Below are 27,889 nucleotides of genomic sequence, written 5' to 3' on the forward strand. Positions count from 1 at the left end.
TTATATTTATACTGTGTCCCAATTCCTCTCCCTCTCCCCCTTCACTGCTTTTATCATAAAATCCAATTTCATTTCTCCCACTTCCAGACAGGCAACAAAAAGCAGGCAGTCAACAGGTAGAGAAGCCAGAAAAAAGAAAAAGAAAAAAAAAAGAAAAGAAAAATAACAATCGATCAACCTCAAACGTAGAGGGAGACGATTGGAAAAAATAAAATAAAATATACAACAAAATAAACAGTCAGGAGGTGGTTGGTGCAGTTTATTTTGTGGTTGAAGAATAATCCGTCAGCTGCAGCGAGATCCGTATCACTGAAGACATAGTGTCGGTGTAGAGCTGTAGAGGTGTCCAGGCGGGGTGTTAAAAGTGATGAATACGCACACGCTCGCACGCACACAAGCACACGCTCAGTCTCTCACACGTAAACACACGTACGTATGCACGCACACACACATACACACGGTTGGTTACAGTCTGTGGTTATGGTTTGTTAAAGTAGGTAGGGAGGAAGGCGGAGCAGGAGAGGAGGAGGAGGAGGAGGAAGAGGAGGAGGAGGAGGACAAAGAGGAAGGGCGGGCTGCTTTAGTTGTGGATCTTGATTGCTTTCTCCAGGTAGGTGTAGCGACCTCTCTTTGGAGCTTTGTTGAAATGATCCAACCCTAGCCAGGGGCGCGGGTGGGACATGTTACCTGTGGTGGAGATAACGCCAAAGAGGTCATTAGACTCGTCTCCCACTGCCGATGTGAAATGTTAATTAGCAACAGGAGGGATAGCAGTCGTGAAGCTCATTACAAACAGCAGTGGTGGCAGTATTGCTGTCTCAGGCTACATCAACACTATTAAACACAGAACCGCTGCTTTGTTTACGTCCAGGATAACACATTTTATGACCCCTACAACTGAGACAAAGACGTTCGCTTTCACCTTCAATCCTTTGATCCCTGATTGATCACACTTGTATTATTTGACCGTTTTCAGCAAGAAAACAAACATCTGCCTCGTCTACCTGTGGTTCATTTAATACTTAAAACAATTCAGGCAACAGGCATTTCTAACCTTGCTGTTAAGGACATCACTGGTCTTACCTCTCGAGACTGCTGCTCTTCCTTTACTGGAATTTTCTACAACTAAACAACCAACCCTCTACTTCATGTTTTCTCCAGACTAACTTCTGGAGTAAGTAGCCAACACCCAGCTAGCTATGCAGCTGCAGTGCCTCATCACTCTAGTTACGAAGGTACACTCAGAGAGGTGTGTGACCCAAAAAAAGAGTGAAATAAGGTGATTTAATGTCAGATTCACCCACGCTAAATCCGTGATTTTTGTTCACGATTTACAAAGTTTGCTATGAGCAGAGTGTATTTTAAATGTCAACATCACAGTCGATCATGTTTATTTATTGCAGGAGGCCAAAGTAATGATCGCTGCTGATATCAATTTTACTTTGCAGCCCTAACACTGCTTTAGACATTGTGACTGAATGTAGTGCTTTTTCTTCATATTCATTATCAGGCGTGAGTCAGGACTCTCCATCTCCTCCAGCCGCCTCATCCCTCATTTAGTTTTTGTAAAATAATCAACTATAGACTGCTTTATCTGTGGAACACTGTAAAAACTAAATGGATTGTCCCACAACGGCTAGCAAAGTAGCTCAAAATCAGCCCAATGATTGTCATGCAGTTGCATAAATGACAGTAAAATTTTAACTCCAGAAATGGTTCCCTATGCAAGCATTTCAGTCGCAGTCTGTAGCCCTATGATAACATCAGCACCCACATGCAAAACGCACGGAGACGTTCATGCAATCTGGTTTATTGGGCATGATAGTATGCGCAAAGATCATTTCATCTGAAAGGAGATCATTTTCCTACCAACACTGTTCTAAAACACATTAGTTTGGATACAACCTCACAGAGAATTTGCTTAACACAAAAGAATATTTACCCAAACGTATCTCACAGGAATCACTACGATATTAAGGAGCATTAAAGCATTTTTAGTAACAGTAAATCTAACAGAACTTAAACTTCTTTTTTTAGATGAGTCAAGCTTTATTGATTCAAATGTCCTCTACAATAAAAGCCAAATCAAGGTTATGTTATGACACTGCAACATCTTGTGTTGAGGTGTGGTAACGTATGTGCAATATTTTCACATTACAGAAGCCTTCAAAATTCCTGATTGTTTACTTGCACTTGAATTCCTGGACTGCTCCTTACCAACGTTGACAAATTTCAAACAGAATTTAGTATGAATGTTTCTGTTATAAGAGGTCATTATGCACATGTACAGGTTTAGATGATTTTTGGGAGCCTATTAGAATATGTTTAGATGCCTTAATGTTTAAAAAACACATTATTTTTTCTCATACTCTACAACTGCTGCAGCACCATCTCTGAGCGTAAGGATATACGCCGAGCAGTAGTCACTCTATTGAGAAAATAATGGCAGGCTGTTAGGAAGCTGCTCTTTTTTTAAATTTTTTTTTTTAGGTGTTTGAAGGCAAACCGTTGTCCAAATCAGCACGGTGACATAGATGTGTAACGGCAGGACCTAAAATTAGCCATTTTGGACAGAGAAGGAAGAGTGTTTCCTGAGGGAGTGAAGAATTCCCTTTGGCATACGACTTTGTAGGTTTGCAGACCATCGATGTGAAATGCAGCTATAAAAACAGACCGAAGGCAAGAGAAAACCCCAATAGTATGACATGGGGTCTTTTAAGTTGTGAATAAAGTTCAAAAAGAAACAAGCTGAGGGTTATAGGTTCAAATGACTGGAGCAGCTGTTTAATAATCTCAGAAATGCATTAAAGTTAAATTAAACCTTCCAGGAATCGAAGGAGACTTAAGGAGGACCTTGTGCAGTGCCAACACGGTGACCACACTCAATAAGCAATCTCTGTCCTTGTGGTGCATTCGCCTGCTTTTGTTTTATTTATGAGCCGACTTAAAGCCTGTTGCACTCATACAGTTTCTACCATTAGCATAATCTCAGTAACAGTCATATTAGTGGCCCTCCCAGCAGCAATAATTACCTGGCTGTGGTTCAAAGTCCTTCAGGTTGACCTCGTACTCATCTTCAGTGATGTACTGATGCCGGCCCATCATCACAATCGCAAACTTGAACTGGAAATACACAAAGACACACGTGTAACAGTTAATTCGGTGGACAACACTGAATTAAACTGCCTTATAAGTATCAGGATGAGATTACTTATACTGACTATAATTAAGGGATATTATCAGAGAGAGACTCGCTACTTAAAGAATCCTGAACAGAAATCTATCCAAAACTGCCCCTCCACTCAAAAAGCCAATCATCTGTTACATAACAACCTAAATCATGTTGCTGCACTCTATAACCTGCAGGAAAAAATGCAATTTAAAGCCAATTTTGGGGTAAAGTCGCCAAACTTTTTAGGCAGTTTTTCTCAGCATCAACTGGTGATTCTACACATCAAGCTTTTATGTCCCAGTGGCCGATGAAATCACAGTTACAGCTATTTCCTCATTCATCTGGATAGGAGCCTGACCTGAAGTAACAGCCCAAGGGTGTTACCTAGATGGCTGCTGAGTAGCGAGACTTGCCTATAAGGACTTTGGTATAACATCAAGAAAAGCATCATGTTGTACCTTCTCAAATTCTTTCTCTTGGATGTCCAGCATGGTCTGGATCCTTCTCATCACCTCCCGAAATGACTCACCCTACGGATGTGCGTTGGAGGTGGTTGTTAATCAAGAAAACACAACACATACTTCATATTGTTAGGCTTTTACAAAAGTGCACACAGACACACACCTGTCTGATTTTGAGCAAGAAGGGAATCCCAAAGGTGCCAAAGACTTCCTTGTGGAAGTGAGCGACTGGAATTAGCATTTCACTGTCCTTGTCCAAGTCCACCTGGTCCAAAGGAATCTCCTGAACAAGAGAAAGGAAATGAGAAAAGTGAGAGGGGAAGATGGAGCCACACAGTTACTAGAAACAGACCAGTTTGTACACTAATTACAAGGTGCTGAAAAAGAAAACGGTGTTCAGCCAGATCAAGATTTACCTGCCACTTTGAGGGAGGAATTTAGGTTCTAGTTCAAGTTTTCACCATGCTGTAGTGATGGGAGTACAACCAGACATCCCTCTTGATGCTGTTTTGTGTGTAAGAGACTAAAAACCTTTTAACCAGAAGAGGTCTGTGCTTCATTTTACTGTTTAATCTTTATCAAGCGAGTCGGAATATTTTAAAGAAGTACTACTCCTGGAAATAACAGGCGCTATAGGGGCCGAGTGTTTCGAACAAACTTAGCAGACTGTGTCTAAAAAAACAAGTTGATTGCCTGCTAGGTGAAGTGACTGAGGGAAGTAAAACGGCTAAAAATAAACTAAAAAGAAAAGTGACACTATAAACAATCGCATCAGGAAAACCTCACATACACACTTACCTCTATTCTGAAGGTGCGGCTGGCAGCAGGAGATAAACATTCTAGCAGCTCGTCCTCCTGGTGAACCCCAATGATTTTATAGCTTACTATCTCTAACAGCCTGCAGTGGCAGAGACAGAGAGAAAGGATTAATACTCTGCTGCAGCTTCTCAAACACATCAAAACTGATTTTCAGAGCAGAAAAAAAAACTCACATTACACCAGGGATAACATAAGAATTATTCAAAAATAATAATAATTGGAGGCAGACATAAAAAAATCCCAGTGCCATCAAATGAAGCAGGTTTATAAAAATTAGATGAGGCTGTGGTTGCTGCCTTAGATCTGAGTCACTGTGAGGGCACGAAGGGAGGAAACGACTAGAATAGCCAAGCAACCACTAACATTTTTAAATAAAAAAAGCTCAGTCAAAACCTGTCTCAATGTCCTGAATCACAGTTTGCACAAGGATAAGATAAAACTAACTGGAATATATCCACAAAATCCAAAATGGTGCCCAAGTGTAGACACACCCGGCTGTGTTCTCTGAACCAAAGACATGCTGGGGAGAATAGTAGCTTCGATGTAGGAGAAATGTTCACAACTTAAAGATCAAAGTATCAGGTGAGTTCTGGACTGAGTTTAGTGGAGAAACCACAAGGAGAAAGAGACTTCAGATACTCTTGGACTGGACAAATAGCCCAGCTGTTGGCTTCCAGCGGTTATAATCAATGTGACAGTTATTTTTATATGTAAACATACATGTATGTACAAACACCAGCACACTCAATCATGACTGAAACTGGGTAACAATGCTTGGAGGGTGTTGTGAGGTTGATCTACCAATCTGTATTTTTATATAAAAATTCTGTGCCACCGTATGCTAATTTTCCATACGTTTGGACAGCTGCCTCTACAGGGAGCTGTGGATGCATCAAAATCAAAGTTGGTATGCAATAACTTTGATTGTAGGCTTTGACAGGAACCATGTCCGCCATATTTCTCTCAAACACATTTGAAATGATGACACACACACACACACGTGCACACTCTCATAGTATAGCTACCTGAGCTTCTCAGAGCCTTTTTCAGACAGCTCCACTGCTTTTTTACATTCTTCCAAAAGGTCCCGCACACAGCCGTGCTTGTCAGGGTAGAGGGTGATCTCCTGCAACAAACATATGTGCACAGTTCACGTCTCTGCTTGAATCACACCAACGTTTTACTTTGTATGTGCAGACATATGAACAAGTCCATCTTCCTCAGCCAAAATGTCAGTGTGTGTGAGTGTGTGTGCGTGTTACCTCCTCTCTGAACTGGCTGTTGAGCCATATGGATTTAAAACTCCTCCTGTTCTCAAAGTCTGTAATCTTCATCTTTAACTGTGGACACATAAGAGAGAAAACATTGCTTCAAAATCCTTGTAGGTTTAACTACAGACAAATACCTTAAACCAACTACGGGATTGAACATACCAACCGATTTATTAAGAAAATAACATTGTGATAGAAGATAATAAGTGTCTTATCAGGAATGTGGTCTCTTTCTAATATGGGAATACCTGTTTTAACTGATGGCTGAAAGCTAGCTAGGGTATCTTGTGTTTTTTCTGAGCTGAGAGTGGACCATCTACAATAAACTACGTCACTATGAGCAGCTGGATTGGTCCAAAAACACCTTCATGGGAGGAACCAGACCAGCTTTGACAACAGTATAGTTTCTCCAACTTTCAGGAATGCAGAAGGTATTTTTAGTCAAAATCATTTTTTCCTATCAGATGTCAAAAGTGGTTTTATGGGGGGAAAAAATCCACAAGAAGAATAAGGAAAGCAGACTAGAGGAAAAATAACCTGATCTAAATTCAAAACAATTGAGTGTTCAGATAATAAGGATGAAGGAAATAAAGATGATGAGCAACAAGTGAAATAGTGGAAAACAAACATTACATCAGCTGCTTGAAACACTAAACTCAAATAGCAGCTGTCTTGTTTAAACTACTGCACACTCTCAAAACTTAAGGCATGGGGGAAAGAAAACAAAATCTGAACTCTTGAGAAGGCTGAAGCTGGCGAACCATTCCTACCTGCTGGTAGTAGAGTTTCTTGGGCTGCCGAGGCTTGAAGAATTGCAGCAGGTCCCGCAGCGTTCCCTCATAGTTGTGTCTGAGAGGATTCCCTGGACCGTCCCTGTACCTGGCCACCACACCACCAGGCAGGGGGGGAGGACAACAAAGGGGAGGAGAGAAGGATGGAAGACGAACAGCAAGTGGGAAAGAAAGACGTGAAAGAGGAGAGAAAACAGACAAGTGGATAAGAAAAGCAAAGGAGGAGAGGGAGGTGAACAGCAGGGCAAGACAAGGAAAATTATAGGGGGTGCAGAGGCGAAGGAGAAAGGAGAGAGAGAGAGACAGATAGAGAGAGAGAGAGCGAGAGAGACAGAGAGAGAGAGAGAGGAGGAAAAGAAGGAGTCAGAGAGGGAGGAGTAAGAGGAAAACAACAAAGACAGGTGGGGGGGGACAGGTTACGCAACATTTCTACAAACAACTGTAAGTAATCAAATCAAAGGCAAACCTGACACATACCATGAAAATAACAACACAGTGTAAATGTACACACTCACGTCTCACAAGTCAAGAAGGATTTGGAATTGTAATCAAAATTCAGATTTAAAAAAAATACATATTATCATTAGACCATAAATCATCTTTAGCATCATCAAGTCAGTCAGAGGAAATCACGACATCACAAAGGGTTCTAATGCTCTTAAAAAGGGAATCGTAATGAAGGTTGTTCCCTTGTGTTTTGCTTCATTTTCAGCAAAGCTTTCATTGTACTGAATGTATTCAAAACTAAGAATAAATCCGACATTTTTATCCTTCCTTGACTTAGTGAGCACAACAGCTAAAACAGAAGATCGCTATCGTGTGTTGTTAGTGTTACTACATTCATACATCATGCACTGATTGTGTGTGCATGTGGATGAGACAAGCCTCCTACCCCTGTGACTTGAAGAACTGCAGCAGCATGGGATCTGTGTTCAACCTCTGCGCTACTGTCTTGGCCACCTGACAAACACACAGCACAAACATTAAAAGCGGTAGTACCACAGGCCTGTGTAGATTTCAGTGAAATGCCAACAAGGGAAAAAGGCATGTAAATATAAGATTTAGGATACTTCAAGCTGAGAACTTGGCACGTTTTAGCATTTTTTAAAAAAGATATGAATTTTGAATGCATCAGAAAAGTAGAGCCCAAATCACAAATGTTTAGCACAGCTACTCCCCACACACTTCCCTATTGTGGCTTAATATCAGTATAAATTCGAATTACAGAATAATTTCCGAAACATTAGGCCAGGTTTGAATGGCCAAGCTGTGTTTCTGATTTATAAAGCTAATTTATTCCTTATACCTGAGCTGATGCAAACACACTGAAATCCCACTTGTTATTTTTCCCCCCCAAACTTCAAATAATTATTCAAAGTACCACAATAGATTGTACCTGAAAATAGTTCATGCGGTTAGAGAGCGTGACCACGAAGCCAGGGTCGTTGTGGATGGTCTTGTCACAGAAAATGACATCCACCCGGTGGTAGAGATCCCGAAAATAGTCCTTGGCTGTAGGCAGCTCGCTGCTGTCATTCTCTGGGTCGTCCCTGCATTGTTGGAAGGAGGTGGAAAATATAATTTGAGGAACAGAATGTGCAGTATTGACAGCAAAGGAGATGAAAGACAATGAGAAGAAAGAATAAAGATAGTTGTGAGTGAGACAAATGGAAGAATAAGTAGGAGTGACAAAGGACAGAAAGAGCAGAACAGAAGTAGGTCGATGCAGGTTGGGAGACACAAGCAGTGAGTACTGAGGACGCACTGGATGGCATAGTCAAAAAATTTTAAATAAACAGCTCTTCAACTGTACGAAGAACATTTCTAACCCAGATCTTTCTCTAAATGTGCACTCACTCTCACACACACACATTTCTCTTAAAGCCCCTACAGTCCTTTCTCCTTGTTGTTTCTCTGTATTTCATCAGAAATATCAAAGTGTCCAGAGACATCTAAGTCCTAGTCTGCATGTTTCTCTGCCACTTTATTAGGACAAAACACATCAATGTGAAAAACTGTAATTGTGTAGGGCCTTGCTATATACTTGGTTGTATGTGCCATATTAAGGATACTTAAGATAGGTGGGAAGTGTAACAAGGATAAATGCCCCACAGAGAGAGATGCTAGTCCTGTGAGATGTTATTCCATCTTTGAAATATAGGTTATCACTTTCAAACTACAAACGGTGCACAGCAAACATCAAGGACGCTCACTGCATGTTAACCTGTACAGACGTTACTGGAAATATCATTGATGTTATTTTTAGGCTGCTAAAAGCTGTGCTTCCTTTCAGTCCAAAAAGAAACAATCCCACAGCACTTAAATTTCAAGACAAAATTCCACATTTTTACTTGTCTGATCCTACCAAAACGTGAAGTATACTGTGATACAAATTCGCCCAAAATGAATTTAATGCACAAAGAAATACTTACTTCTGGAAGACAATGATGTCCCCGTCCATGAGCTCATCCAGGGCCTTGTCCAGAGAGACATCATAGTCCTGTATCCGCTCTGTTAGATTGGGCTTTACTTCCTGTAACACATAGCATCAAGGTAAACATAGTCAAACTGAAGCTGTCTGGTAATTGCGCCAGAATATTTGATGAAGTATATGTAAACACCAGGGTGTGAGGAGGGGAAAAAAGTGATGCTGCATATGGCAGTGTGCAAGTGTGCACCAGAGTGTTTGAGAGACAAAGCTTGTCTACCAGATAGAAGAGTCTCAGAGTGTGAGAGTGTGAAGGAGCAAGTGAGAAACAGAGGGAGGAATGTGCCAGCAAGTTGAGTGCCACATAAATAGATCACCTCATAGAGGATAAGGCTAGTTTCCTGCTGAAAACCTGCTCTCTCACACATGACTGGCAGCAGGTCTCCTGGTTACAGGGAGAGAAGAAGAACAGAAAAATGATTTCCTCTTTAAACTAATAGCATTTTACCACAGACAGAAAACTCACAAGGTTTATCTTGTGTAAAGTTGGTGTCTTAAGCTTAATACAGAAGTTGCCACAACTTACTTATTTTGCAGGATATAGGTGTGTAGATATGTCCACAATAATTTAAGCTTCTGGTTTTGGGGTCATACATCTTCAAGAACAACATGACATCATCTAAAAAAAGGGAGAAAATCATTAAAGACACAGTAGGTCTTGCAAACAGCTTTGTGAAGAGTAGTAAACGTACTGTTAAAATTAAAAGCACTAAACACACAAGAATGAAGTTAAAATTATGTGGCTACGACATTACACAAAACCTGAAACTGTTATTACATTCCATCACTTTTTCCCACCATGTGAGAAGTATCCAGAGCAATCACAATCGAGGAAGCAGCATTTCTAGTATTTCAAGTTGTTCTGTGCCAACACAAACTAAATGCGACTAACAAATTGGACTGAAAAACTTTGACACCTTAAGAACAGGTTTTAGGTAAATAAAAAAAAAATTTTTTTTAAATGATGCTCAGGCAGGAAATCAACAAAATGTGTGAAACATTGCTGAGATTGACACCAAGCTGAATGAGCGCTGACGTGGAGAACTTACGGTCTTTGTCAAACTTGGGTAACGTGGCCCCGCTGGCTGCCATCTCTGGATCCACCGTCTCTAGAAATATTGTCCAGGGGTTTTCATTGTCACTCAAGTCAATCATCTGAAACATAAACATGTGCAAGCATGAAAAAAAAGAATGCTTTCCAATGATAACAACTCAAAGGTAGAACGGTGCCATTTCCCAAGAGTGGAGCACACATACAGATTAGTGTAATGTATGTATTTATGAGCAACACATCAGGGGTGGCACCAACAATAAGGCGACACTGAAATGAAAGGTTATACATGGAACATTGTATGGACAGTTGATACATTACTAAAGGGATAAACACACAACTACTGGCAGGGAGGATTCATTTCAGAAAAGACTGAACTCAACTTTGTACATGTTTTGTAGCAGTGGCCGCATTATTACATATTCTCTATGCCATTTAATTCCTGTTTGTAGTAACAGTATTGTGGATTGTGTTATAAATATACAGAGAACACTGGTCAGAAGCTTTGTGATGCATTTTTACTCCTTCACAACACAAAACTATTACTAATTGTAACAGTTCAAAACCTTGAGCTCACACATTTCAGTTTGGTTTTTTTTTTGTTGAAAAACACAGTTTCCTTCTTTTTGAGATAAAGTACGGTGCCAAAATCTGTATGGGAAACCATGATGAGATACAGTGTTACGTTTCTCACCTGACTGGGCACAACAACAGAGTAAAACTCGAACATCGAAATACCTAAACAGCTCACACACCCACAAACAGCCAACACCTACCGACTTGTTGCAGTCAGCCTCGTAGTCAAGCATGGCGGGTCGCTTAGTTCCATTGCTACGGGCCTGCATGGGCCACAGCCTCATCTGGTCCTGTGGGAAACCCTGCAGCACATCAATATGTGAGTTCCTAACAGTTTTTCATTCTCAGGTGTAATTTGCACTTAAAATTTAAAAAAAAAAAAAACTTGGGAAGCAGCAACAGGAAGAGAAGGCAAACCGAGCACAACCCTGTTATTTACTGATTAGCCCAACTTACAAGCCACTGTGGTATACACTTGTCAATTTCTTGATGATCAGTGGGAGGAAGGGAGAATTAGAGTAAAGGTGTGTGTACTTTAGACTGGCAGTGCAGATTAGACATGGCAGGCAAACAGGAAAGGCAACAAGCCTTCTCTTGCTCATGTGTTTGGAGTTACTTCACACACAGTATGTGGTTGAAGATAATTTGTCATCAAGAAAAACAAAATCCACTTCATGTTGGGTGCTTTAAAACCCAACAAGTTTAATGAGCCACCTACAGGCAATCAAATCTGAATTGAACTTATCTCTAAAATCTATTTATTTTTTAACAATTTTAAGCAATAAACAATAATCAGTGTACTTCTACTCATACAGCTTGGTAATCTAGAGTTCCCAATACACATATCTTTAAAATGTTCCTCATCACACACTCTTGAGTCACTCACCATGGTCTGGGAGAGATTCTGGACAAACTCCTGCAGCGTGGAGCTCTTCAGGACCTTGAAGACTGTGTATTTCACTTTCTCCTCGTCATACATGTCATTGCCCTGATGACCACAGAACTGGTCCTCTGTCACCATCTACGTCGAGAAGGAAGAAGAACAACCTTAGTGGCTGATAATCAAACTGGACAAAGAACCAAATGAATTTTTAAAAAAAGAGAGAACAAAAAGCAACAGGGGAATACACAAAACAATAGGCAGACATTTGCCCCAACTGCCTGAAGTTACTATTGCTGCAGTTATTTTAGCATTTCACGCATTAAATCAAACAGAAGGTAGCAATAAGTCAGTAACTAAGTACTCAAAACTCTTTTCAGGTTTTGCCTTAGCATGTGACGTGTTCTGTCAAAACATCTACCACTGAGTGCATTTTGGTTTGGAAGCTCCACTGCTGAGATTGCTTAAATTGAAAAAGTGTTCTTTTGGTTTACAGTCAAAATGCACACTGGTGTTTCACAAAACCTCATACTAGCATATAAATGTTACTCTTGTCACCTCTTCAGAGGAAAGCAATAAGAGAAATGAACCTCTGTGCTGACTTAGTCAAGTAATAAAGTCAGTGCAGTAAACATCTTTTAACAGGGTAAACCGCTGTCATTTAACAAGCATGTTTCCTTATTATCACTCGCTGCTCTTCTCTCAATCTCAACCACACAGTGATACGCAGAGCCTTTAGTCCTTACTGCTGCTTATAGGTTGCTCTCAGTCTGACAAAACAAGCACTGACTCCATTTTATAGAAAGTAATGGGCTTTTTGTCAGCCGACCAGAACCTGGACAATCCTCTATATATATGTGCCAATATAAATGATATAACAGGCACAGTTCTCACAGGCAATTTTTTTGATACTAGATATTTATACCATAATTTGCTGGTCAGAAAAATGGTAACTTTCATCTAACTATGAAACACATCCAAACTCTGTTAAGGTGTATGATGTATTTTCACATTAAAAAACGACAAACAAAAAAGGACAGCTTCTTAATACTGCTATGCTGACATCTTTTGACAAAAATATTTGTCATTATTGATTTTTATCAAAAACATTGTATTAGTGTGTTTAATACACACGTAACACATGAAGCTCAATATTGCATGCTTGCACTTCTCAAACAATGAGCGCCACATCACTTACATCACAGTGTGTAACTTCAGAGTCTATAAAGATCCACTCTGCCGGGTTTAGTGTGTTAATCTCTAAATCAGCACTACTTTACTTTAATTGTAAAGCACTACAACAAAACAGGAAGCTTCATATTTCCATCATAGTTCCTTCAGCATTGTAATAGCAGACAGGTTTCTCATGAATACATTATCTTAAAGACTACTTATTTGCAACAAGCAGCGCTGCACTGGGGTGATTCTAAAATAAAGTGGCCACCAAAGTACTTTGAGTCTGCAGACACAGAGAGCATTTAACCTTTCTGGTTCCCTACCTGAACCTGCATGTAGAGGTGAGCCTCTTGGCGTTCCTTCCTCTTCTGTGCCTCCACCCTCTTCTCCTCCTGTAGACGCTCCACCAGCTGCTGGGGGATGTCCACGTCAGTCATCGGCTGAAGCACCTCACCTGAGATACAGGAATCAGCACAAGTAAGAAGTATGTGACAAACAGTGTAATACAGTAAGATCTGAGTTTATTACAATCATACAGGTATAAAAGAGGAATTAAATGTTCCCTTATCCCTCATACATGTTCCATCCTGTCTAAACAGTACTGTATTTAATGGCACATTAACAAGGGCAGTTAAGAGGAACCATTCATGTGTTTAAGGGACAGCATCTCTGGCACCAGCCTTTTCTTTTTTCTTTTTTTTTTATTAGACAGAAGGAGGGCGCATATTACTTACTGAGCTTGGACTCACGAATGTAGACCAACATGTATGCGTTGGTGCAGTGACGGACTGAGAGGTCATCATCATGTCCGCCATAGTTGTGTTCTATGGCCTCCTCCTTGGTACACCGTGACACTACGTCGTCATCGAACTTACACCACTGCAGAGCGAGAGAGGGATGGTTGTTGTGGGAAGGGATCAAAGGCAGTGATGAGGAAGCCAGAGGAGGATAAGGAACGAAGGGAGGAGGGGGGGGACGGGACAGGAAGGAAAAGAGAAAACCAGACAACACTTAAGGCAACCATTTATGTCAAGTCATCTTAAAATGTTTTTAATTAACCCCGAATGCAATACAGTTAATAATGCCTAAATTCTACAAAAATAAACACAAAAGACTTCCCTGATTGTATGCTATAACACCCATAAGCCTCCCATTGTCCCCTGCTTGAAAGGATACAGTCTATGCATGCCATTTAAGAGGCAGGAGTTTCCTAGATGAGTGGGACTGGCTGAGGGTGTTGTATGTAGTTAAGTGTGTGACAGAGCACTTCTTGAGATTTACAGATTTATTATAACAATAAACAGGTCATACAGTGACTGAGCTCTGAAGCTGTAAAAATGTGCATTCTGCAGAGATTAGCACTGGATTTGTGCAATGACTCATTTCTGACAGGGCAATATTTATCCTACTACATATATAACTGAGCACTGGTCTTGAAACATCTCGTACTTTGACATTAGGTGGTACCATACCCTTCTGTCAGGCAGCTTGTGTGTTTGTCAACTATGATGCATTTGCTCTGTGAATCTGAGTGGGTAGCTCCACTGGGTTTTTACCATCTTTGTATATTTTTGGAATACCTCGTCACTTAAGAACTGGCAGGTACTTATTTTGTATCTTGAATCTTGATATGTGCAGCTGCAGTGAGACATCATTTCCAAACACAGATGCATTCTGCATAGCCATCATGTAAGTTGTTATCTTTAAGACCTTTGTACCATCTCTGCACCTAAACATGTCATTTCATGTGATTAGATATCCTGAGACTTTAATAAATTCTACAACAATTGCTAGTATTGTATTTATGTCGACAGCAGATTGGTGCAGAAGGACACTTAATTAAATCTAAAAGAGCTGGGTGTTCAATGCTCAGTCTAAAGTAAACACAAAAACTTGTGCCTTCTAAAATTATATCTAGTCGTGTACAAATCCCAACAAGTGTGAATCCCACTAAGCCCACCCGTGAATTTTTTGTGAAAGGTGCATAAAAAAAATTGTTCTCACTATTGGTTCCTTGACACTCACTTTGCCGTCTCCTTTGGGGTTAAGATAGACGACGTAGTGACCGCCATGGTTGTCCCCACTGTGCACTAGCACTGCATGAAGGATGTAGTTGGCTGGGTCCTTGGAGTCTGGCTTCTGAAGGAACTCATCCAAAGGTAACTGATCTGGAAACTCAAACCTGTAGAGGAGAGGAGGAGGGAGAAGCAGTGAGGACAGACAGATGAGGATAAGGTGAAAGGGGCAGTTAAGGGGATGGAGAAAGGGAAGATGACAATTGTATGGCAGGCAAGGAGGGAGAGATTAGGGAAGAGAGAGGGTGGCAGACACAATAAATTTCAATGGTCAGTCAAGAAAAGGAGTGTGACAGCAGAAATTAAAAAAAAAGAAAATAGAAAAGGGACGCATAGATAAAAGATGCTTGAATAAAGGGTCAAATATGAGAAAATAAGCAGCATATAAAATGCAAGAAAGACAGCAAGTTTAAACTCAAACATGATGCGAATCAACTGCCACTCCCCACCCACTCACTCACTGGATGTGTGTTGTGTGTGTGTGTGTGTGTGTGTGTGTGTGCGCATAGTGTATACATATACAAAGCCCTCGGGGCCCAGGTGCCCGTGGCACCATCACAAGGATGACTCACAGTTTGCAGAGATGCTACAGAGGAAAATGTTTTTTTCTAGATGGCTGGTGTGCGTTCTCAAAGTGTCACATTATTCTGTCGGATTATTAAAACACCATTAGCTCCTACAAAGCTTTGCAAAGAATGATCGAGCCTACAGGAAACAATCGCGGTGACTTCCTTTCTCACTGTCTTGAGGGCAGAAGGTCAGGTCATGCTTTTTCACAGAGTGGAGGCTCAAGTTCCGTTTCTGGTGATACGCAGCTTGTTTAACTTATGGTAATATGGACCAGACTTGTACTAAAATTATTCAAAATGCACCAGCCACTGATGCATTGTGTGACTGAGTGTGACAGGAATGATATACTTCAAGCAAAAATTCTTTAATCCAACATAGCCTGTGTGTTTCTTAGATTCCCAGATGGCTTGGAGAGATAGCTCATGCTAGAGCAATAAACTATAAAAGCTGAGGAATAAAAATGCAAACTGGGACCACTGTAGAAACTCCAGCTCAGAGAGAAAAGACAACATACGCAATTCCATATGGGGCCTCTGCCTGAACGTAGACTTCAAATGTGACTGTCATCATCAGTGAAGAATAACAAAAGAAAAAAAAAAAAGAAAGAATGATCACGTAGACAGAGAGTGAAGTGAGAGTGAAGCCTGGTGCACTACCTGTCGTTTATCTTGATGTTTTGGTCAGTCTGTGGATCATACATGAACCTCATCAGCTGCAGATGTAGGATTGGAGGAAAGGTAAGGAACTTCACTCCCTTTTCTGCTTCCTGCATAGCAAACAAGCATATCAGGCATCTGGTCAGGACATCCCGTTGACATTCATTCTCCAACTTTAAACGCATATAACTTGAAGTCACTCATTCTAACAACACTGTGACGCAGTTTTCACGCTTACAACTTACAATAGCTGCACATTTTTCATTTTTTGTATTCTTTTCATTTCACCGACACTTCCTCTTTGTTAACAGGAGGCAGGCTAGCCTGGGGATCTCATTTTGGAACTACATGTCTACGTAGCTTGGAGAAAGAAGATTGGACAAGAGCTACTAAAGAGAATCCAACAGAAAAAAAGTCTAGCTATTTAAACCTGGTTTTTGGACATTGCAAATCTTTGCACAATTTGCAATGTGAAGTGTTATCAAGTTAAGAGCACCCTCACATATATACAGACATTATCAGAAGAGTCCTACGTAATTAGATGACAAACTTGATGAAAATGTTGAGTTTAAATTAGCTTAAATATCAGCTACGATATTGCGAAACAAAAAACACATTTGAAAAACTACATTTAGTAAACAAAATACAATAATACTTTTGATCTGGTCACTTTAAAGTCTCACCTGCAGGCCATGCTCTCCTGCGTCATATTTGTTGTCTCCATCCAACTGTTCAGTTGCAACGTAATCTTTGAATGACTCAAAGACTAGAAATAAGCAGAGAACAGGGATGAAGTCCAAAAAACAGCCATATTAATAACAAGAACATATAACTAATGATCTAAATACAAGTTTGTTTAAGTAAGTCCCTTTACTTAATACTTGAACATCAGTAACTACCAGGAAAAGGGAAATACACTTGGTTTACAAAAAGCAGCAATGTGGTGTAGCATCAATGTTCCTTTGTTGAGTAAAACCATTAAGTTGTGCTGATGGTTTATACTCACTGTTCTTCTTTCCTTTTATGCTAAGCTGGATGTCATAGTAGTCCTCTATCCGCTCGGACCGGTAATCCACATGCTTACACTGGATATATGACTGGAGAGTAGCACAGACACAGACAGGAGCACACACACACAGACACACAGGGGTCAGACTGTATAATACAACAGGCAAAAAATATTATTTCTCAGAGGGTCACGTGTTGATTTAACCTCCTTCTATTCTTAAACTGACCTTGTTCCAGGCTACATCCTGTGCTAAGTTAGACTAATTCATGTCATCACTGTGTTTACAAAATGTGCTGTATGACACATGCTGCACTGACGTTACTGAGCAAAATATAAATGTGTAAACGCCATCTTCAACATACGAATAGCAGACATTTCCCGAACACGACTCATGTCTATTTGAACAATAACTCAAGGTAGTTTATATCATACAAAGTATAACCATACCTAAACAAGTAAAAAAAAAACGGGAAAAAACATACCACCATCTTTCCTCTGAACAGCTTTGGGATGGTTCCCTCAACGCAAGTGCCTTTCATTTTGTTCTCCACATTGTCCAGGAGCTGGAACACACACATGCACACAGGATGTCAGTAATTATTCAGCATGCAAACGCATTCTTAAAGAGTCTATGAGAGAACTCACCACTCTGCACAGCTCCTGCACATCGTGTTGCATGAAGCTATCTAGTGTTTCCCATCTTCACAAAAGAAACACACAAAACAAGGAAGTCAGGTATATACATATTTACCACATATCAGGAAACATGTCCATTTGACACACTAATAAAAAAAGTAGTTGGAAAGCGTCATCTTTACAAAAACTATACATGTTGCACCAGTAATAGCAGCTGATATCAAAGCAGCAGACCAAATAAACAGTGTGCAATGCAATTAATAGTTGTTTTCCATTTTTACTCTGAACTCAAGTTAACATCCTACTTCCTGATCTCACAAAAGAAAATCCTTCAAGTTGTTTTTCATTGCTAAAATACCACCTCCTACAATTGCACTTTGCAGAGAACAAGTGAAAAGATGTTTCATTTGTACCGAGAAAATCTGACAAATCAAGTGGCGTGCAATAACAGTTAGTTAACATTAAGCAAACCTTTCGCTTTCAGTGACATTGCTTTAATGTTCTGAGCAACAACAATAACACAATATAAAAGGTTGCAATGATACCACACCAAATACTGGCTTTACTTTTCATCCTAGCCTCCATTTTTGCTACGAAAAAAGGCAGGTAAGCTGTCAAAAAAAAAAAGAGTCTAACCTACCCAAAGGACTTGGTGAGTTTCTTGGTGCCAACGGGTTTGTCGCTATGTTGCAGCTCATAGAAAACCCTCTGCAGTGCCAGGGGAACACTCTTGGACGAGTCATCTCCTTCTGTGGGCATCATGTACACCGCCTGGGAGGAGAGGAGTCATGAGGATACATATGAGGATTATGAGTTTTAGAAAGTAATGCTCTTAGATCAAAGTGACTATTTTTCACTGTTTTGTGACGACTTTTACTATAATTAAACTTTGATATTCTGATGACATCAAAAGAACCCACATATTCAGGCGTGATATTGCAAAAGGTTAGAAAACAACATTGAGATCATGGTGAGTTTAAGGCATCGTTCACAAGGCAAGAGGCAACAGCTGTAGTAGAGCATGTTTTTTTTTTTTTTTTTTAAAGTACAAGTATATAACATACATTCTGTTTTTAAATGTTATAGTACATATTTGCCTGCATTTGATGTTGGCCTTGATGGGAACAAAGGGTACAAACGCTACATACGCGCAGCACATCTGATCAGTTAAAGCCAATGCATTCAGCAGACAGGGAAAACATACTGTATACATTATACAAAGAAAGATAAAACCATACCCGCCGTAGCTGGTTAGTGAAGAAGAGTGTCTGTAGCAGGCTATTCATGTAGCAGGTTGCGCCCTGGTTCTTGAGTCCAACATAGCCTGTGTGTTTCTTAGAGTCCCAGCTGGTTACAGAGAGAAGGCTGATGTTAGAGCAATAAATAAAACCAGAAAAGAGAAAATGTAAACTGGGAATGGGAATAAAGCACAGCTCAGAAAGAAAGGGCAACATACGCCACTCCATGTGGGGCATCTGCCTGGACATAGACTTCAAATGTGACTTTGTCATCATCTATGAAGCCCCTCTCCGGATCAGTCACATCCTGAAATACGACATCACCAAAAACGTTAACATCTTTAACGATGAGAAGAAATAAAAGCTTTTTTGTTTTTATTTAAGACAATAAAAACAACAACACAGAGATGTCCAAACAAACACTATAGAAAAAGCATACGTCTGTAGAAAAGAAAACAACCCTGCCAGCACTGCACTGTTTTATTAACTCAATCAAAAAATACATGAAAATTCAGCTGACAGGGTCTCCTGTGTGCATCAACTTTACCAGCCTCCACAACAAAAGAAAATGTTTCTTGGAATGAAAATATCTTAACAATAATTAGTCCAACCCTTTTGAATAGCCCTTCTACATTAATTAGTGGTCATTTTCTGTACTTACACTCCAGGACATGAAGTTGGAGAAGCCCCAGTCATTCTCTTTGTGGAAGAACAGGTGACTAATCCTGCGACTAAATGACTTCTCATCGTCTTTGTAGTTGATGATCTTCAGCATGGCTTGTGCGTGGCAAGACCATGACCTGAAACACATACATGACATTTTGAAAACTGTTTTTAAAACTTTAACACTGTGAAATAGACCATATTTGAACAATTTTATTATTCTCTCACAAACAACTGGTCTTCCTTGATTGGCATATGGACATAATGATTTGGAGCAGATCTAAATTCTGTTTAAACACTTCTTCAGCATATTGCATAATTAAAATCAGCAGATTTAGAAGATTGTGGGGGGTACAACAAACATTAGTCAACTGCACGACTCCTTTCATCTATGATACTGCACAAGACCAACAACCTGTGCGAAATTGCAAGTCAAATAAGCTAATTAACACTATGTTCTATTCATAAAACGCAGAAAGAATAAGGGGAATGACAATATGATAAGGCCTCAATTGCCAGTTTTACTTACTATTTTTTCATTTTGCTTAAAAGTGACTTTTTAAAATATGTTTCTACTACAACGCCCCAGAGGCATTAAAAAGCACTTTTATTTGATTAGCAGAATAGATCGTCAGGGTCATCGACAGAAATTAAACATGGATCTAAAAATTGGTGTAAACTAAACACAAATTTAAAAAAAAATACAAAATAACTGACAGCGCAATAATTTCCAAAACACACCTGAATCATCAACAGCTCATCAACTGCATTATAAACTAAATGACGATCACAGATGTGTTATCAAGCTGTGACAACTGATGTCTGTATTTGAAAAGTCCAAAAGCTCTCAGTTTCAACATACACATCCAAACAAATGGACAAGATTACTGTAAAATACCAATCAGGGGAAGGGAAAGTTTTACTGCATATTTTCCAGAATACAGTAATGCCAACCATTTAATAGGGCAGCGTTCCATTGAATAAGATAACCAAAGGAGTGGTGCTTCTCTTGTCACAGCTTACCGTAGAGCGGCAAAGAGGAAAAACACTGTTGAAAAACTAATTTGACATCTGGGCCAGTGTTTGCCAGAAGGCACATGAGAGATGCTAACAAACCGGAAGATGGTTTGATGGTCTGGCGCAAACCATATAACATGTTACTCTGATGTTACCAAAACGTCAAGAAGCAACACACAATGGCCAGCATGATGTATAGTGGTGCAGCATCAAGCAAGTGGGTGCACTTTTCTATAGCACACTTGAGTATGTTCATGTGGGTAGGAAATGAATCCTAAGCTAATTATATAGGCTAACCTTACAGATTTTACTCTGTTCAACTGTATACACAAATAGGGTTTTTCTATTGACAAGAGTTGGCCAGTGGCCACACTATGCCAAAACGTGATGAGATGCATTTCCACTGCAGCCTCACAGCACGGAATAGCTCCACTGAGCTGCACTGCTGCTGTCCTGTTAGATAGCAGGGCCAATCGTGGCCATTCAGTGCCAGGCTCCTCCTCTGTCCTCAGTACATTAACTGTGCTGGAGACTAGAAAGAAATCTGTTTGTAATGTATCTCTGTGTTAAGCTCTCAGCGCTTCGATAGTTTCTACCCAAGTGTCTGGGGGTTTGGAGTTTAGTTTTACTTATGTATCTTTGTGCATTCAGATATCAGTCGTATTTTACTTTTTAAAGACCATTTTTAGCTGTTTTATAGCTGCATCAAATTACTGCTGATGTAAACTGAATATTTATTGCTGTTGCAGCTTTACACTAAAAGCTTTCAACAGAAAAACTGGTGGGATGCTTTTATTGTGAAGACATTATAGGAAATATAATATGTTTATTACAGTGTTCAGAGCTTCATTAGCAGTTCAGGTGCAACTGTGAGGTGGAAAAACACTTGCAGCAAGCCAGCACAGCTCAACTGACTGCGACTGTTCACAGCATGGCACAGCACGACTAACCACCTCAAATGAATAATTCCTAAACGTGTCATTCAAAGCAGCAAAAGCTGTGAGAGCATAAAGTAAAAAATATATATTCATCCTGACAATAAACATCATGCACCCCAAATCCCTCATCCCACAAAGACACATACGTGGAGTCTGACTCTGCGTTACACTGCAGGAAGAAGCCCACGCTCTTCTGGTGTGGCCGGTCCGGATAGAAGCGCGGCATCACCATTATCTTCCAGGGAAGGTTCCGGACAAAGCAGGACGGGCTGAGCACCGACTCACTCAGACGACTGAAGCGTTCCACCACAAACCGGAAAGTCGCTTCTGACCGCCAACTAGTGTCTGAAACATGGAGGGCAAGGTAGGGGAAAAACAAGAAGAGGTAAGCACAGGTTCCCTCTAATTCACTGACATGACCTGAAGATTTACAGCAAATTCAGTCCAGTGTGACTTAGGTTTAATATGCCCTGTGACACAAAAAAAATGACTATTTAGACTCTTTTTATGTCTACATACTCACACCCTAGAAATTCTAGAGACTGACTTTCACCCCATACGTTCTGATAGTGCAGAGTTGTCATCATCCCAGTGGGGTTAGTTTTGAAAACGGTGGACCATGATTCAGCAGAATTCTGTGACACTGTGCGGTTTTGATTTACCTTGCAACAATTGTTGTCTCAAAGTGCATTTTAATTGGACCTCCTACATTGCCAGGACAGACTTCGACTTCTGTTCATACTAGTCGGCCACCATGTGGAGCTCACATTAGCTGATGGTAGCTAAACACAAAGCTTGCGGACAGTTTTGCTTAGTCACAATTTAAATAAAGTTATTCAAGCAAGTTCTTAATGGTAAAAAAAAAAAAGAGAGAGAGAGAAAGAGAAAGGAAACATTTCAATGCTAAAGCAGAAACTGTGCTGCTGTTGTGAATGGTTGATTTAGGTTAAATTAAGACAGACCTGTACAAATTGTATAGTTCAGAGAATCTTGTGATTTATCATTTTTTCTTACCGACAGCATTTGAGTTTCTCAACTTGATAAGGCAGCAGGATAGCCAATTAGACACTTTTTGAATGTAACTTTTACGCATTTCTTTCCTCTTCTGTTTTGTACCAAAAACATGCTAAATCATCACATCAAAACTGAGAAACACATCAAAATGTGAATTTTGTGTTCCAGTACAAAAACACTTTCATTGTACAAGCTTTGAAACAAAGTAGACTGTAAAATGTTGGTAAAAGTATGCATCCTCCTCACCATCTTCCATGTCCTCCTCTGTATTGTTGTGTCCATCTGCCATGGCGACATTACCATTGATCACTGGATTGGCTGGGATTCTTGGGGGGTCATCTGTGTCCCCAGCTAGACAGAGAGAGAAAAACAATAAGATGAGACTGTATGGGTAGCAGTAATGTAGCACATACAGCAGGGTAAAAACCTTTGTTCACTTAGAGTAAAGCTGACTGGAGCGTCTGCATTGTTAAATATTGGACCTCAGCAGCTTCTGCATCTCATGATTACAAATTGCCCTCCCAAGATCAACAAATATGGTATCAAGACGCTAAAAAATGTGACACACACACAAGGCTTAATATCACTTCTGTAGTCATTGTAATTCATATTTACCTGTTATTATCCAGCAACTACTGCAGTTGCTGGACTGTTTTCTTACGTCTGATAAACAATATAACTTAAACTCTTATTTTCTTACAATGTTTTGGCATTATGGTTTCATTTCTTGGTTATGGTACTTATGGAAAATTTAAGACAAGATCAATCAAGTAATCCTTCCCTTCCATTTTTACTACTGTTTACTGGGAAAACCCTGCTGAGACAGCATGACAAGTCTTCTTTTCCAATCTGCGTGTATGACAGAGTGGGGGCAACAGAAACAGAATGTGTGTCTGTGTGTGACGCGCAACAAAGACCATGAAACACCACAGTAGGCTGGGTAATTATGGATACAATGCAGGATTAAGCTGCAAGTCATCGTTCAAACAAAACACACACGCGCAGAGGACAACAATTATCCCAGGCAAATGAGATAGCTCAATGCATAGTCTAATCTATCAAAACACACTGATGACAGAATCAGAGAAGCTTTTGAGTCAACTTCAAGGAGTGACTGAAATATGCCTGGATTCTGTGACAATGACAATGATGCTACAGAAGCCAGAACTGAGACTAACAAAAGCATTCATACGAACGCTCAAGCATGTCCTCAAATGTGTTGTAGTGTCAGTCCAATCTTAAACTGTGTTTGAAGTACATCTGGGTTCATTGTCTTCCTCCAGGCTAACAGACACAGCAGTGTAAATTGTGTGTCTAGTCTCCAGGTAACATTACTGACCGAGTCCTCCAGGAGACTGACCTCGTTTCCCCAAGTGGATTACACTCTGCTAATGGGGTCTGTCAGTCAACTCCATGACAACCTCTTGTCCCGCCCACTGTGTCAGTCTATCCTGAGAGGTGTGTACTAATGGGATCCATCAGTGAAATCTATATGAGTCTGAGCTGGATGTAGGTTTAAAAAGTGGCCAAATATGCCACAAAGAGTAAAACTATGGAACTTACCGGCACATGAACTATGAAGTGACATATCACAAGCATCTTATAAGACTGACTTATTATTTATAAAAATGGGTTTTCAAAAAGCACCACAGTAATACATCTATATGCCTTTTCTAGTTGTGCTACAACAATGACATTTAATAGAAAATACTAACACAAATATCCATTGAAGTAAGAAGTTTTCAGAAAGTACTCTAATCTCTCCTAATCTTGTAAAGTCCATGGCCCTCTGGACTGAAAGTAGCAAAAAAAAAAAGTTTGTTCATTTATCATGCTTAATTTTGTACCAATAAGCAACTTTATGCTGACAAAAGAGAAAAAAAAAACAACTCCAGATGTGTGTTTAACCCACATCAACAAGGTTATAATAGCACAGCTCATCCTGTTACAATGACTTGGCACGAAGAGGCTAGAATGCAGTTTGGTGCATCAGACCACCACTAAGCTGTGGTCGTCTACTTTCAGAACACTGACCGATGGAGCACAGGCAAAGAACATCCTTAAACAATATAAGGTGAAATAATACTGCTGAATTTTACACTGACCTAAAAATATAATATAGGGTTAATCTCACGCTTTAGGAATGCCCTTTAAGAGAAACTGGGTTGTATATGAAAAGCAATTTGTTCAATAGCAAAAATGTTTGTTTTATTTTCATTTTAAATTTTCAGAGACCCGTTACAGGCATTAAACCTAGAATGACCGAGTGGCAGCAAAAGCCTGGCATCCTAGATACAGTGCTGTGGGATAAAATAACTGAAAAATGCAGAGCAGGTGATGGATGAACTGCTGCAACTGTGTGGAGCCTCTTATATAAAGGAAGTGCAGTGTGTGTGTTGCTACAAGCAGTCAGGAAAAGTGAGCAGTTTATTATGTCAACTTGTTTTCACTGTCCTTGTAAGGCTGCAGTGCACTGAGGGAGAACCCAAGAAAGGTGAACCAGCAACTACAGGGGAGAAAGCCTAGAAAATGCACCTGCTACTACTGAGACCAGCATTAAAATGAACGTCTGAAAATACAAATGCCATCTGGGGCTGTTTTTTATCATTTTAATATGTTTCTAATTGTATAAGATCATCCGTTTATTGTATGCTGCAGGAATAACAAGCAACAGTATGTGTGAGCACAGATAATAAAATCACTGGGACTAAATGACGCAGTGAAGCTGAGGGCTCCCACTAGCCTCTACTCTGTCTAAAGTTGACATCAGTGAAAACTCAACAAAAATACTGGTATTGCGGGTGTTCTATGTGTAAAAAGCTTGCTACACGCTTAAAAGATGGCCCTGACTGCAAATCGAACAAACAAAAACACAGATCATTAAAAATGGCGAGCTCCATGCCTTTTGGTCTTCCATACAATGAAGCAGCAAATCCCCGCGCTGCCCCTGTGCGGGCCTGGCTTACCGCAGCGGCGACTACCGTTACTTGCCAGCACTGCCACACGTTTCACATAACACACTGTCCAACATGAAAACTAACGTATCACCAAACCACAGAATAATTTCCTTCGGGCGTTTCAGATTGCCATTGTTTCTACGGGAATGGCTAAACATGTTATACCACAGGCACTTTAGCAAATCGGTATTGACGCATCTGCGTTCCCGTTAGCTACCTAGCAAACACTAGCTACAGAATCATCCGCAGGCCTTTATTAGCCAACATTAGCTTGAATCGCTGTGCCAGCTAACAAGCAAGGATTAAAGGTAGATGAATAATAATATGAGTTTGTACATGATATCGTTGGGCAGATTTAAAGGACAAGAGAAATAAACTAATTTACGCGAGGCAAATATCCAAGGCCTAACACTCGAGTAATAGCCAAAATCGAACTATGCAAAATACAAGCCACCATTTTGGAACGCCACACACCCCCTCCGTGAGCATTAGCTGATCGGCTAACTAGCATGCTAGCTAACGAATGAACGTAAGAAGATGAACCTTGGAGCTAATTGAATAGCTTACAATTAGCCGTCCTGCTAGCACTGCGTTTTAGAAGCTTAATGCCCACACTGTGTAATAAAACAAATATCAATCGGTGACGTTTTAACAAGGAAATGTTAACACGTCAAATTTACTGACAACACTTTCAGCGGCCCAGCTGACAGATTTCACCCTGCGATCAACCGATATGTTTAGCTTACTTTGCAGACCCGCATTTAATGAACAAGTGGTCAGACACGATGCTAACACACCATCTTTTCAGAAGCTGGCGTATGTCGACCAGTTATCAACGGGCTGTATTTTACGTTACCAGCAAGACTAATACAGCCACCGTTAATTTATTAGCGGAAGACTTAACTTTGATGATGACCACATGCACCGATAACTGTCAAAATCAACACAAACCCCGGAGTTAAGTCAAAGTAGCAAGAGTACGGTAATTTACCTAGCGATGGATCCATGTTAATTGCGAGGCTAACAACCGTACTGTTTACAAACATTTACGTTATCAACAATCAGTCGGTCTGGGACTCTGTGGCCGCATGTGGATCCTAAACGGCGATGATCTGGCGAACGGCGGCGGACAACTTAGCATGGCAAGGAACGCGAACCAAACTGAACAGTGCATTTTCAAATACAGTCACCGATCTGAATGAATGATTTCTGTGGCGAATCTCTAACCGTGTGGATTGTTAGGACATCGGGGTTGTCTTAAAGCAGCGGGATATTGTATTCATGCGAAGAGCAATAAAGGCTCCGTTTGCTTATAACGCAAAATGAGGTCAGCTCCACACAAGTATGCTGCAACGGACGCACAATCAGCAAAAATGCAACCGGCTATCCTAGCTAGCTTCAGGCCTTCATGTTTACTGTGATGTTGAGCTCAGCTTGCACAAATAAAACTCCGTGCATTTCTCGTGCAGCTGTTAAATTACGTAACAAATGTTGTAAAGTATTCGTTTGCCTTTCTTTGGCATTTCCTTACCTTCCATCTCCATGTCCTCTGGTTCACTGAGCTGCTGCTCGCCGGCTTTCTGTTGCTGCTGCTGCTGCGTGTGGTGGTGGTGGTTCATGTTGGCAGCTGTTGTTGTTGTGGTTGTGATGCGGTGCTCCCTGCTATCTCTATTACCCTCGATCCTGTCCAGGGTCGGCTCGGCGGGGAACCGGGTTCTGGACTGCTGGTGAGGTGTGGTGGGATGCGGAGGTGGGGTGGACAGGTCGAGCCTCGGCGGCCGGGCCTGCTCTGTTGCGACCTCGGCCTTGTCCGCTGTCAGCGCCGGGGAGTGAGGAGGGGAGGTCGGCGGGGGAGCGGGTAGAGAAACGCGGACGTATTTGCTCGCTATTCGCCCAATCTCGGCGCCTTTGGTGGGTGCGAGTCGCTGGCTGACGGCGGGGGTTGGGATGGATGTACTGGGGCTCCGAAGACGGAGGCCAGCTGAAATTAGCTAAATCAATCCGGCTTTACCCCGGGAAATGTGGGGCAATAAGAGGACTCGCAACACGACTTGCACCTTGAGGAACAAATACCCTGTTTGTAGCTAGCGTTAAGCTACCTGACACTAGGCAGCCAAATGGTGATATAGGTACAACAATGAAAACAAAGGCTCATTTGCTATAGACACACATTCAACAACTTTGCCTGCGATATCCCCAGTCCGTGTGCTCCTCCGATTGTCCCTCGTCTGGGGGAGAGCGGAGGAAAAAGCTATCCATTCAAACCAGTTTCCAATACGGAATAGCACTAACGTTAATTTGGAAGTTCACGGAGACAAGAGTTGCCGCGGCCCGACATAAACCAATTCCTCCAAACTGGCCCTAACACGACAAACGACAAAACGCGGCACCTCGTTGCATTTCCAGCTAACCTCTCGTTTCTTGTGAGGAA

The 27,889-nt window shown here is 40.8% G+C and overlaps 1 protein-coding gene across 3 annotated transcripts; it reads right to left on the reverse strand.

The window, feature by feature from the left end:
- Positions 1–244: 244 nt before the first annotated feature.
- Positions 245–27,442, reverse strand: usp7 (ubiquitin specific peptidase 7 (herpes virus-associated)). Of its 3 annotated transcripts, none has more exons than XM_008288730.1 (31): positions 26,990–27,442; positions 22,748–22,852; positions 21,634–21,832; positions 19,531–19,669; positions 19,088–19,176; positions 18,870–18,978; positions 18,272–18,402; positions 17,641–17,695; positions 17,478–17,558; positions 16,993–17,083; positions 16,670–16,752; positions 15,987–16,096; positions 14,711–14,867; positions 13,420–13,564; positions 13,009–13,139; positions 11,516–11,650; positions 10,830–10,931; positions 10,052–10,157; positions 9,529–9,621; positions 9,320–9,387; positions 8,947–9,047; positions 7,911–8,064; positions 7,407–7,474; positions 6,494–6,602; positions 5,715–5,792; positions 5,478–5,578; positions 4,432–4,531; positions 3,797–3,916; positions 3,631–3,702; positions 3,033–3,123; positions 245–687 (listed from the first exon to the last, which is right to left on the reverse strand). In XM_008288730.1, exons 1-31 carry the CDS (start codon positions 27,075–27,077, stop codon positions 581–583), a joined length of 3,318 nt encoding a protein of 1,105 aa, XP_008286952.1. In that variant the 5' UTR covers positions 27,078–27,442; the 3' UTR covers positions 245–580. The 3 variants fall into 3 exon arrangements, with proteins under 3 accessions (XP_008286952.1, XP_008286951.1, XP_008286950.1); XM_008288729.1 differs by having other exon boundaries at positions 14,690–14,867; XM_008288728.1 differs by having other exon boundaries at positions 6,494–6,596; positions 14,690–14,867; positions 26,990–27,173.
- Positions 27,443–27,889: the final 447 nt, after the last annotated feature.

This window comes from Stegastes partitus, unplaced genomic scaffold, assembly GCF_000690725.1.
Source record: "Stegastes partitus isolate 25-593 unplaced genomic scaffold, Stegastes_partitus-1.0.2 Scaffold572, whole genome shotgun sequence".
In the NCBI taxonomy this organism is placed as follows: domain Eukaryota; kingdom Metazoa; phylum Chordata; class Actinopteri; family Pomacentridae; genus Stegastes; species Stegastes partitus.